The 14,559-nt window shown below is 34.2% G+C and overlaps 1 protein-coding gene across 1 annotated transcript in view; it reads right to left on the bottom strand.

Annotated features, from left to right (window-relative positions):
- Positions 1-14,559, bottom strand: part of SUCO (SUN domain containing ossification factor) — a 91,023-nt gene that overhangs the window by 63,931 nt on the left and 12,533 nt on the right. The window contains 3 exon segments of the mRNA XM_003357538.4: positions 1,741-1,895; positions 4,590-4,700; positions 6,842-6,950. Coding sequence (XP_003357586.3) covers positions 1,741-1,895; positions 4,590-4,700; positions 6,842-6,950 — 375 coding nt within the window.

The following is a 14,559-nucleotide window of genomic DNA, read 5'->3' as shown; positions in this document are numbered from 1 at the left end:
ATTTGTTTTATAGTACATTCTACCAATATTACGGTTGTTGCCTATAATATCAAGAAATCATTATCTCGAAACACTTCACTAAGGTTCTTAAAGAACTTTTTGAATTTTTATTTAAAAAAAATACAAAACTTTAATGCTTTTCCCTATCTCACCTCCTTTTCACTAGACAGTCGTATGTTCAATAGAATGGGAAAATAAGATGTACTTTCGAATATACAGTATCTAGTCAAATTCTTTCTAAAGTATTTAATACATAAAATTTTTAAATACTATCATTACTTCTAAGCATGTTTCCTGGTCCCTCGTCCCTTACCAGAGCAAACTCCTACATACTAACTGTAACATCTTTGTGCACAATTCCTTCAAACCACTCCTCTACATTCTTGAAAAGAATAGGTATCTAAAAAAGTACTTGTGGTAGAAAAATAGCAGTGATGGCAGAAATAATGATAGCAACTGACACATGTATTCTTACTATGTGCCAGATATTGTCCTATAACTTTTACATAAATTAGCTCATTGATAAAAGAAATGCTTAATGAAGTATTTGAAAAGGGAATTCTGTTTTGTTCTTTGCAGTGTTGCTGGAACTAGAAGTACGTAAGAGATCTTCTAATTAAGGGAACTTTCAACATCACTAATTATCAGGGAGATGTAAATCAAAATCACAATGAGATATCACTTTATACGTCTCAAAATGGCCATCATCAAAAAGAACACAAATAACAAATGTTGGCAAGGATATGGAGAAAAGGGAACCCTTGTACACTATTGGCGGGAACATAGACTGATGTTGCCACTGGGGAAAACTGTATGGAGGTTTCTCAAAAACTAAAAATACAACTATAATATGATTCAGCAATTCCACTGCTGGGTATATATTAAAAAAAAAAACACTAATTTGAAAAGATACATGCATCCCAATGTTCACAGAAGCACTATTTACAATAACCAAGACCTAAGTGTCCACTAAGAGATAGATAAGGACATATACAATGAAATACTACTGAGCCATAAAAAACAACAAAAGTTTGCCATGGATAGATTTGGAGGGTGAAATCAGTCAAATAGAGAAAGATAAATACTGCATGATATAGTTTTTATGTGTAATCTAAAAAATACAACAAACTAGTGAATATAACAAAAGAAGTAGATTCACAGACACAGAGAGTAAACTAGTGGTTATCAGTGGGTAGAGTAGGACATACAAAGTACTGAGTATAAAACAGGCTCAAGGATGTACTGTACAACACCAGAAATATAGCCAATATTTTGTAATAACTGTAAATGCAAAGTAACCTTTAAAAATCATATTATAAATTTTTTAAAAGGAAACCTTAAGCCTAAATATTCTGAATATTACCAAGTTTGAAAAAGCTGTATGAATCAAAGACATGACTATGAACGGAATGCCACAGCAATACTTAATGGAAACAAATAATCCAATATTTGAATCTTTAATAATTATAGGGAAGATTATTCAAATAAGTACAGCTTCTTAAACAAGAACCTCACTTTATCTATACGATGTAGATATTTCTTGGCTGGGATACAATCAACTTCACTGAGTTACACAGCAGAATAAATACACATAAGATCATGACATTAAGAAATATAGTAAAAACACAAAATGCAGGCATTATTACTTACATCTGTTACAAAGCCTAAACAAATCTGAGTGCCAAAGAAATTCTTCTGTCATTATCTAACAATATTCTTTTTTTCTTTGCAATGACTTACTCAAGCTTTGAGATTGGAGTGATCTCTGAGGTAGATGAGCTGGAAATATTTTCAGTATTTTCACTGCCCACAACGACACTGGAAGAATCTTCATGCAGATCAACTGTAGGGAGTGTCTCAATCACAGATGGACTTAACTTTTTTGACTCTGTGTTCTGTTTTTTAAAAAGAGTTATATTAAATGTTGAGATTAATAAATTACTTCTTTATCTGACCAGGATATTATAAAAAGTATGTCTCAAAAGTAACAAAACAAATAATGCTCACTAAAAAAGGACTTTTACAAAAATCCTTTCTTCCAACATTACCATTCTAAGGAATATATTTCATATTAAAATGCAGGCTCTACATATTTTTCTTGGCATTTCATAAACTAGAATAAAGGAGCTTATCTTTCTTCTTTACTATTTTCTATTTTGTATCAGGACCCATAAAATTTCCCTCTTTCTGTAATTAATTAATGTTAGCAGCAATACAGAAATCCTATGTACATATATAAAATAGTACAACACATAGTTTTTGCCCCTGAACAGTTGAGAAGATCATGTCTATTAACAAACACCACCAAAAGGCATGTATAAGTAACATTACAAATCAATACATGATTCTTGCAGCTCCTTCCAGGACTGTATACTCTGAGCCATTCACTCCTCCAAAATACAATCTGAAATGTACTTAGTACCTACTCATGTTTGAAAAATTCTAGCAGTACCTCCTCCCCCACAACCAGCCCTAAATAGAAATAGTCATTCCTCTTCCTCTATGCCTCCACTGTTCTCTGTAGAGACTTTAATCACAGCATCTATAACACTTTAATTGTCCTTATTTCTTTTTCTTCAACTATACTTAAGTGTCTTGAGTAAGGACTATGTTTTCTTGATCTTCATGTTCCTCAGTGCCTAGCACAGTACCAAGCACACAGACATTTAATGCTTATATTTAATGACAAATGAATAAATTGAGATGTACTCGTGCTCAGTTCAAGGAAAGAGAGACTGTAAGGACTACCATGGACTAGAACAACTAGGAAACTAGGACACTAAAGAAAAGGAGGATCAGTACAGGAGCAAAAAGAAAACACAAGGCAGAGTCCAAAAATACAAAATGTGATGATCTAGAGAATTATTTACACTGGAATGAAAAATTCACAAAGGAATACAAATACTTTGCATTTTACGATGGAGCCTTTGAAAAAAGAACCACTACTATCAAATATTGCATTGTCATTTCAACATGCATTCAATATAAAAAAATTAATGTTTTATACTTTTTTTTTTTTTTTTTGCTATTTCTTGGGCCGCTACCGCAGCATGTAGAGGTTCCCAGGCTAGGGGTCGAATCAGAGCTGTAGCCACAGGCCTACGCCAGAGCCACAGCAACTCGGGATCCGAGCCATATCTGCAACCTACACCACAGCTCACGGCAACGCCGGATCGTTAACCCACAAGCAAGGGCAGGGACCGAACCTGCAACCTCATGGTTCCTAGTCGGATTCGTTAACCACTGCACCACGACGGGAACTCCCCTGTTTTATACTTTTTTAAATTAAGTCTCCAAAATCAAGCTGTATCTTATATTTACAGCAAATCTCAATTTGAACCATCTACATTTCCAGTGCTCAATACATGGCTACTGTACTGAATAGCGTAAATCTGTAAGATTCAGTAAGTACTTTGAAGTATTTGAACAAAGGAATACCATGATAAAAATTCAGGAAAATAAACAATGGCAGGACTATTCAGGATAAACGTATTATTGAAGGGCTACAGAGATCATTTTTATTATCATGTACAAGTCTTTTCCAAAAGTCTTCCAGGAGTTCCCGTCGTGGTGCAGTGGTTAACGAATCTGACTAGGAACCTTGAGGTTGCAGGTTCGATCCCTGCCCTTGCTCAGCGGGTTAACGATCTGGCGTTGCCGTGAGCTGTGGTGCAGGTCTGCAGGTCGCAGACGCGGCTCGGATCCTGCGTTGCTGTGGCTCTGGCATAGGCCGGCAGCTATAGCTCTGATTCGACCCCTAGCCTGGGAACCTCCATATGCCACGGGAACGGCCCAAGAAATGGCAAAAAAGACAAAAAAAAAAAAAAAAAAGTCTTCCAGAATCCAATAAAACGAAACTTACTCTATTTCCTTAGATAACCCAATTGAGTCATAAAATAACCCTGGCTATATTTTTTTTAAAGAGAATTCTCCCTCCTTTTAAGCTGAAATTTGTTTTTGTTAATATTTGAGATATTTAGCTTTTTGTTAGTCCTTCTTCCCTCCAGATCAATTATCACTAGTTCCTTCAGTCAATCCCGATATTAAACGATTTCCAGATGCTTCAGCATTCTGATCATCTTACATTCTAATCTGTTTTTTAATATTTTTCATAAAATCTAGTGTACAAAGTAGAAAATAATATTTAGAATGTAATATGCTAAAAGGGGGAAAATGTGCTCAATCTATTATTTATTAATTCATATTCCACACTAAGTGATAAAATTTTGGTATCAAAATACTCTGTGCTCCACATACAGATACTTTAAGTCAGAAAAAAAATTCTCCAGACACCTTAAAATCTGAAGAGACAAGGTACATTGTAATAAATCAAAATGGAACCTAAGAAGAAAGAAGGATTTATAGCCAAACTTATACTACAAGGAAAACTGTCACATCTATTATTAAGTCTGTAATTCAGAATTTTCTCAAAAGCAGTACTCTTAGCAGGTGACTAGTATTAAGGCCAGTTGCATGGTACTTTAAAAAGAAAAAAGAGCAATACACAAAATGTGACCAAACAGAGGTTTTCTATTTTGTGAAGTGGTTTGAAAAGGCATATCATTAAAAATCAAAGCGACAACTCTTACCTGTAGAGTCACAATGTAGTCATCTTTTAATTTGTGTTCTTCTGGAGGAATAGGTAAGTTTGAATCCACTTTTCCTGATGATTCGGTATTCTTAGGTCCCTCTCTTTCATCCTATATTGCAACAATGAAAAGGCCAACTGATAAAATTGTTTCACAAAACAGTCCTAAAGCAATATTAAAGACCATCTCTCTATGATCAAAATACTTGATTGTGACTTTTAAAACTTTTGTTTATATGCATATTGTCTACCTTCCAGCATTACTCCCTTACTGCTTTCACTCCAAATGTACATACACTACATGCGTACACTGGTGGTAGAGTGGTGATCATAGCTTCCTTCCAAATGAACAATACATGAGCACGAGAACCTCATTTGATCTGCTATACAGGAGAAACTGACAGAACATTATAAATCAAATATAATAAAAAATTTTTTTAAAAAAAAGAACCTCATTTGATTTCCTAATCAGCACTTTAGTCTTATCACCCAGCACTGTGTTAGACACACGGTAAGACTTCGGTAAATATTTGATAAATGAATGTACATACAGCTCTTTGTGTCATCTCTCTTTTGACACTCACGTTCAAGAGAGAATTTTGGATAAACATATTTTCTAGCATATAAGTTTCATAAAAGCCAAGTTCACATTCATCTTTATCTGAGCCTGCATATGCTAGGTACCCAAATGTTTGCTGAAAGAATGTTTACCCCTTCCTTAATGCTTTGCTTAAATTCATTCTTACAACATTTAGTCTTTAAATTTCTCACCAAAGAAGAGATTAGCTCTAAGTCTTATAGACTGGATAAAAGCATACAATAAAACTCTTTTTTGGAAAGATATTCAGCAAGTTATCAAATTTTTAAATACTTCATCCCAGAAATATATCCTGTATAACTCAAAAATTTAAATAATCCACTCTAAATATCACGCAAAAAAAAAAAAAACCCAGACACCTAATTATAAGTTTGTGCATTCAGACACACACACAAATGCACACTCAAGTACGACACGTAATTTTAAGTTTGTGCATTCAGACATACACACGCACAAAAGTGTACACACAATTATGCATGCACACACAGCTGAGAAACAATGCCGAAGTCTGTCAATAAAGAAATGCTTAATAAGAGTTCCCGTCATGGCGCAGTGGTTAACGAATCTGACTAGGAACCATGAGGTTGCAGGTTCGATTCCTGCCCTTGCTCAGTGGGTTAACGATCCGGCGTTGCTGTGAGCTGTGGTGTAGGTCACAGATGCGGCTCGGATCCCGTGTTGCATGGCGTAGGCTGGCAGCTACAGCTCCCATTAGACCCCTAGCCTGGGAACCTCCATATGCCGCAGGAGCGGCCCAAGAAATGGCAAAAAGACAAAAAAAAAGAAAAAAAAGAAAAAAGAAACGCTTAATAAATTGTGATATACATATATTATAGAATAAAAATGTAGCATTCAGAAGGATATAGCAACATGCAAAGGCTATATCCTTTGCATGCTATTTGGAAAAAGAGGTAAATGTGCACAATATTTATAGTAGGACATTTTAATAAAAATTTAAACATTAATTTGTATGCTATAAAATGATATATCTATACCCACAGAAAATGTTCTGAACATTTTCACAAGAAACAGTAAACTGTGGTTCCTTTGGGGAGGAGAATGGGATATAAATATCAATATTTTATAGTTAGTATAAATTGCTTCTATAATTTAAAATAAGTACACTGATTTGGGGGTGGAGGTGACACTAAAACTAGCTAAAGTCAATACTCACCTTTTATTATTTAAAATGACAAAATAATAAATTATTTAGAGGCCATCAGGTTTTCTGGACTCTGTTTATTCACTCCACCCAATTATATAAAACAAAGAACACAGTCATGGACTGAAGACTCATTTCTAATAGTTTTTAATTTGTAACACTGGGGTTTCTTTAGAAACCCTTTAACTAGTTAAAGCATTAAAAAGAGAACCCTAGGTTTCGGTTCTCTGAACAGGCACTATTTTTCTCCTTACTGTAGAACTAAGAATGTTATTTCAACATTCCAAATATAAACAAGAAAAATATATAAATATCTCAGAGTTATGTTAATTTCAGAATTACGTGAGTAATACCTCAGAGTATAGCTAGGAAAATTACAGTACTCCACCAAAAACTATGTCATAATATTTTTGAAATACTTTTATTCCAAATGTTTTGAGGAAGTCTTAGAAAGTTGATACCCAAATTAAAACTTCAACTTTATTTAAGGTACCTTGTTCTGGAACTGTACATCTTCCTTTTCTAGTGCACAATTGTCATCTTGAGAATAATATGATGAAGCTGAAGAACTCTCTTTACAACATACATGCCAACTGGGAAGCCTGTAAAAATATCCACCATCATCACCACCAATTAAAAAAAGAAAAAAAAAGAAAAAAACTTGTTAAGAAAACATATCCCATAATCTGGACTACAAATTGAAGTAATAACATGGTTCTTATCCTAGTGCCCTTAAGAACTTAATGATGTAGACAAATGTACATAAGATAAAGATTTTTTCATTTAGCACCTTAGGAAAATATTGTTAAAAACAGTGTTATCAGCACTCCGAGTAAGACATCATGAATCTCACAAAGGTAAAACAGGACAAATTTCACAAAAGGAATATCTGATAATTAACACAGATGAAACAGAGAAAACTATCAAACAGCTAATCCCCTCAGGAAGCATCAAATGCCAATGATATTCTAAATTCTACCAAATATTTAAGAACAGATAATTCTAAAGCTACCTAAATGATTTCAAAGCATAAAAGCTTCTAAATTATTTTTAATAGGGAACATAACAATCACAAAAAAAGTTAACAGAAATAGCACAAGCAAGTAAATACTGTATGTTAATAACTTAAGAAACCAGACATAAAACCGCTAAAGAAAACAATAAAAAATAAAAGTCTCCAGTTACATACCAAAAATTAAAACATACTACTATTATGATCAAGTAGGTAATTTAGCTCTGATATTCAAAAGTGAATCAATATGATAAAATCCAGTTTGTCATGCAAAAATAGCAAAAAAAAAAAAAAAATGTGTATATATCTCATGAATCATCACCAGAAGACGTCTGATAAACTTACACATCCATCAAGATTTTTAAAGTCAGGGAGTTCCCATTGTGGCTCAGCAGTAAGGAACCCGACTAGTATCCATGAGGACAGGTGTTCAATCTCTGGCCTCGCTCAGCGGGTTAAAGGACCCTGCAGTTCCACAAGCTGTGTTGTAGGTCGCAGATGCAACTCAGTTGCTACAGCGCTATGGCTGGCTTAGGCCAGGAGCTACAGCTCCGATTCAACCCCTAGCCTGGGAACTTCAATTCGCCATGGGTGCAGCCCTAAAAGTCCAAAAATAAAAAGATTTTTAAAGACAGTAGAATAGTAATAAGTAGATATTTAATATGGGAAATATATATGCATAACACATAAGCCTAAAAGCCTTAGTTTTTAAATCATACTTAGTGAAAAAAAAAAACTACCCCTATTTCTATCTGAAAGACAAAAATGTCCACTATCACTAGTATTACATAATATGAAGACAAAAGTAGTATAAAAATGGAAGAGGAGACAGTAAAATTATTGTTAATTGCAGTTTAAATAGATGGAAAACTACTTATTAAAAGAAGTCTAAAGTTATATTCCTAGGTATAAAATTAAGAAACAAATCAACAGACTCTCTATTCAAATCATCACCACTAGTTGTAAGATTTAACAGAAGTTCTCATTTGTAACAGAAACAACCAAATACTAAACACAAACTTAGCAAGAAATGTTTCACACATATACATGTTCTATGTTCTTAGTAGAACTATTTCAAATTGCCAATATTTGACAATTCTTTAACTTGAAAAAAAGGTCAATTGTATTCAAGGAAGATCTGATATGTAAGATGTGAAAAGCACATACTCAAGTGGCAAAAAAGGCAACTTTTTAAAAATCAGACTGACTATAACTTTTATATAAACCCAACAGTCAAAAAGATTTCAATGTGGGAGAACCAGACATCTGAGAAACCACAATAATTACAACAATATTGTAACTGGGAGGAAAAAGGAATCCCCAGGGCGACTAGAAAGAAAATTCGTAGGATGAAGTTGTACATAGAACAGAGGACACCATACTAAACTGGAGGTTATCAAAAGTTCTGGAAGTCTTCTTTAAGAGGATGGAATTGAAAGCACAACTTAAGAGTCTTTGAAAATCTCAAGTACAGATTTACTTAGTAAGAAATAATTTGTAATTAAATAGAAAATAAACAAATGTAATAAAACAAGTCAAACATAAGTTCTAAGAAAAAGGAAATGGAGAATGAAGAAGGAAAAGATAATCATATTTTACTACATAAATCTGTTGTGAATGTAATTTATAGTCATAACAGAAACACTGAATACTGATCTAACTCAAATTATGACACAACTATATTATTACCAGCATGGACTTAATTTGATGATTTATAGTAAAATACTTAAACCTGACATGAAAGCAATTAAAGACAGAGATAAACATAAAATTCATCAGCTAAGAGATGAAAGTGGTTTCCTTGAAAAGGAAAAATGGGGAAAGAGGGAGGAGGGAACAGCTTCTTTGCAAAATCAAACACAATTCTTTCAGATCTGACTTTCTAAAACGAACACATCACTTTGATAAAAAGTAAAACTTTAAAAAAAAGAGAAGAGCAAAGTATATAATAATACATAATATGGTATGCTACCATGTGGGTACATGTGTACTAAAGGCCCCTGTGTGTGCATCAGTTTTTCTGGAATAATTGAAAAGAAAAAAGAATTAAAAGAAAGAAAAAATAAGTGACTGGGTGACAGAACAACAGATGGCTAGTTTCCACTCTACAATACTCTCTTTTGGATTCTGAACCACAAAAAATATATTGCCTATTCAAAATTTCATGTAGATATATCATTATTTATTAGAGATTTCTTTATTGACAGACTTCTGCATTGTTTCTCAGCTATGTGTGTGTGCATTTATGTGTATACATAAACACCTATTTGGGACAGTAAAAAGTTTCATACAATCAAAACCGTGGGTACTGGAATTTTGATGATTATGCCCTCTTATTTTCTTTATTCCTTTCTATACTTTCTAAATTTCTACCATGAGCACATACTAGTTTTATCAAGAATTCTGCATGTGTGTGTATAACATTCATCATTTAGTGTGAAGATGGCTGAAAGATATTAAATCTCATGATTCTTATTTTTACTATCATATAATCAAATCATATTATCCAAAGTTAGGAGTTTGGGGGGTTAAATTAGCATTTGAATCAGTGGACTGAGTAGACTGCCCTCCCCAATGTGAACAGGCATCATCCAATATTTTGAGGGCCTGAACTGAACAAAAATAAGAAGAATTTGCCCCGGCCTCACTATTTGAGCTGGGGCATCTCATCTCCTGACCTTTGACTAGGCTTTAAACCTTCAGCTCTACTGATTAATAGGCTTTCAGACTTGGCCTGAATTATATTACTGGCTTTCCTCAGTCTCCATCTTTCAGAGAGCATACCATGGGAATTCTCAGCTTCCATAATCATGTGACCCAATGCTTCATGGATAGATGGATAGATAGACAGATATATGTCATTGATTCTGTTTCCTGAAGAACCCTAATACACACCCGCCATTAATATGTCATACTTCCTTTACCTATCTACTTTATTCCTCCTTTTAATTACAGCTTTATCTAGCATCACTTAAACATCGCTAATATACCAGTCCCTATTTAAAGATGGATGTTGGAGTTTCCATTGTAGCTTAGTGGTTTAAGAACCCAACTAGTATCCATGAGGATGTGGGTTTGATCCTTGGCCTTGTTCAATAGGTTAAAAGATCCAGTGTTGCTATGAGCTGTGATGTAGGTTGCGGACACGGCTTGTATCCTGCATTGCTGTGGCTGTGCCATAGGCCATCAGCTGTAGCTCCGTTTTGACCACTAGCTTTAGGGGTCAAACTTCCACATGCTGCAGGTGCAGCCCTAAAAGGAAAAATAAAATAAAATAAAAAATAAAGATGAATGTTAATTAAGGGCAGACCTGTAAAGATAACCTTAATTTTCTATGTAAGAAGGACTCTGAAATAGATAAAAATTATCACCAACTAAAAACTGTAAAGACATTTTAAATCACTAAAGTAAATAAAATGAAACAATACCCGAGCCCACTCCAACCTGACTGAAGAAGAATGAATCTCTACAACGGGGTCCTTACTTTCAACAATCTCCCCCAGGAATTCTCACAAGGCACAGCAAGTTAAGAACCAGGTGTTGTCACTGCAGCAGCTTGGGTCATTTCTGTGGCACAAGTTCCATCCCTGGGCCCAGAATTTTCACAAGCTGCAGGCGCAGCCAAAAACCAAGTTTTCATGCCCCTCATTAAGTACCAGTGGGTCACACTATAACGGCTGACGGCACTTTTTGCATGACCAAATGGGTCTGATTCTATACTACTTAAGCAACTTTCAAAAACTGTACTATGAAAATCCCAAGCCTGATGAAATGAGTTTCAAAATTTTTAAGAAGTTTAGCACCAGAAATCACCTTAAGAAAAATGACAATCTGGGAGTTCCCATCGTGGCTCAGTGGTTAACCAATGTGACTAAGAACCATGAGGTTGCAGGTTCGATCCCTGGCTTTGTTCAGTGGGTTAAGGATCCGGCATTGCCGTGAGCTGTGGTATAAGCCACAGACTCGGCTCTGGCGTAGGCCACGGCCACAGCTCTAATTAGACCCCTAGCCTGGGACCCTCCATATGCCATGGGTGTGGCCCTTGAAAAAGACAGGAAAAAAAAAAAAAAAAAAGAAAGAAAGAAAAACGACAATCTAATATCCTCCCTCAATTCAAAATGAGTACTCTTACTATTCATTAAGTTGATTCTGTCCCAAGTATATCCTCTCTTACACGTAAACTCTTCGAGAATCAATTCCATATTCCTAACTACTTCAACTCCTCCCTACAAAGCCAAAACTTCCAAATGTTAGGTGATTAATAAATTTTGTTAAATGAGGGCTCTGAAGGGAATGTTTTGTAGCACATAGCAGAAAGAAATTCAGTCACTTCTCAATCCTCTTCCCATCACCCCCATCATACCACTATGACTCTCCAAATCACTCACCCAGTCACTACCCCTTCGCACATACAGAAACTCAAATAAACAGAAACTAAGAGGACATTTATTCCTTTTTGCCAATTCTTCCCCACCAATGTGGCTGTAATTCACCATTCATATAGAACAGTATTAGCTTACAGAATAGGTATAATTAAATGTCTTATAAAAAAAATCACATTTGAGTATCATTTAGGATACCAATAGCTAATAACATCCTAAAGCCTGGAAACAAAATTATGCAGCAGAATAATCCCTTGATTAAAAAGGAAACAATACAAATTACAAAATATTACAGCTGAAGACTACAGGTCAAAATTGTTGGGATGCAGATAAGACAGCAACAAGAAAACTATGCTTTTGAGTACATTTGTAGATAAACACTGAATACAAAAGAGCTAATCTTTCAATTCAAGAAGATAAAAGACAGTGTAAATCTAAAGAAAAGGCAAGACTATAAAAACAGAAATCACTGAAATAAAAACCAACCCCCTCCCAAATAAAAGACTAAGAGGATTAAGAAGTCCAAAAGTTGGTTCTTTGAAAATATTAAAATGACAAACCTCTGCAAAACTGACAAAAAGAGAGTTGGTGAAGCAAATTAACTAATACATTATAAAAGCGTGGCATAGCCACAAACGGATTTTTTAATTATAAAATATTACAAACTATAAATGTGGTATTAAATATAAATAGCAATATATTTGAAAACAGAAGAAATGGATGTTCTAGAAAAACAGAAAAATTGGTACAAAGTATACAAGGATTGGAATTAATTGACAGTTAAAGAAATTTGAGTGGATTAATCAACACCTTAACATAGAGAAAAAGGAATTCTCAATCTTTTTTTCCCCCACTCTTTATTTGGAAATAACTTTAAGCTTGCAGAAGAAATGCCAACACACTACAAAGAACATCCACCATAAGTGGATCTTTCATAAGTGATGTTGTATCTTTCTTTACCCATATCAACTTACTGTTAACATTCTGACCCATTTGCTTCATATTTGCCATTTGCTTGTGACAAGCACATAGCCCTCTCTTCTCACTTCATGTAATTTGTCTAAACATCTTTGTCTGTATTTCCTCAGAATAAGGATATCCTCTTATACAACCAGGCTACAATTATCAACTTCAGTAAATGTTACACTGACACAATACTTTGTCTCTAGTAGTGTCCTTATAGCATCCTGTTCCCCCACCCACACCCTAAATACAGAATCGATGCTAAGATTATGTCCTGCAGTTATGTGTCTTCGGCCTTCTTTAACCTGGACTAGCTCTTGGCCTTTATCTTACATGGCACTGACATTTTTGAAGGACATAATCATTTTATTTTTAAATAATATGGTCTTTTTGGGGTCTGTCTAATGTTTCATTATGACCAGATTCAGGTTATGTATTTCTGGATAGAATCTTTCATAAGTGATATTGTATCTTTCTCAGAGTATTATATCCAGAAGCATACAATATCCATCTGTTATGGTACTTGGAAATTCCACTTTTAGTTACTTCTTAAGAGAAATGAAAACTGTGTGCACAAAAATGTCCCCAGTAGCTTTTATTCTTAACAGCCAAAACTGGAAGCAGCCCAGATGTTCAACAGCAGGAGAATAAACAAACTGCAGTATATTCATACAATGCACTATTTCTCACAATAAAAAAGGAACCAATAACTGATGAATGAAACAAGATGGGTATCTCTTAGAAACACTGCACTGAGTGAAAAAAGCCAGACACAATAATAAATACTGCATATTCCATTTGGATAAATTTCCAGAATTAGCAAAACTAATCCCTGGTGATAGAAGTCAAATCACTGGTTGCTTCAGGGAATTCCATAGAAAGGGACATGAGAGGACATCTGGAGTGATGGAAATGTTTTATATCTTGATGGGATGTGAATTACACAGAAGTATGCATTTCTCAAAACAGATCGAACTACATGGTTAATAACATGTGCATTTTTCACTGTATGTAAATTATTTCAATTTAAAAATATAAAAAGCAAAAAAGTCAATATTTTCCTGCACATAACAAAATAGAAAATAAACTATTAGCAATAAGAAAAACCATGACATAATTTAGAAATTAACCTATAAAGTTATACAACCATTCACAGAGAAGAAAACTTTAATGATGACTGCAAAATGAAGAGACAAATGAAAGTCTAGTATGGTCATGGATGGAATGCTGCTGACAGCAATGTAAAGATAGCAAGTCTAAATAATTCATCACTCAAATATAATTCCTATCAAACTACCTGAAGGATCTTAATATTCTAAATATGATATGGAAAAACTGGTCAAGAATAATTAACAGAAAAGCAAAGGCAAGTGGTTCACCTTGCCAGATAATTACGACTTATTACAAACCCATTCTAATTAGTCTATAGTACTGGGATAGCAAAAGACAAGCAACTGGAACAGAATACTCCCAAATGCATCTGTTGGCATAACGTCTCTCTTTAGAAGCAGCCAACAAACAAAGAGCTCAATAAATACCCACTGAATGAATAAATGACATTAGGCTTTCCTGAGGCATCTGCCACATTATTAATTACTTAGAATTCATTTTTATGATGACTCTAGAAACTAAAACAAGTTTTTTTAAAAGCATTAAGTGGAAAAATGCAGGAAAAAGAATGAGATTAGCAGCATTATACCATTTATGTAAATTTTAAAACATATATAAACAAAACATTATTTTGGAAGAAAACACACATCTAAGTAAATATATGAAGGTCAACTGGAAAAAACACATCAAATATACTCGAGAGTAAATACCTAACATGGGGGAGGATAGGAATGAAAATGAAGA

The sequence above is a fragment of the Sus scrofa genome, chromosome 9, assembly GCF_000003025.6.
Source record: "Sus scrofa isolate TJ Tabasco breed Duroc chromosome 9, Sscrofa11.1, whole genome shotgun sequence".
Taxonomy (NCBI): Eukaryota; Metazoa; Chordata; class Mammalia; order Artiodactyla; family Suidae; genus Sus; species Sus scrofa.
This window is presented reverse-complemented; position numbering and strand designations above follow the sequence as displayed.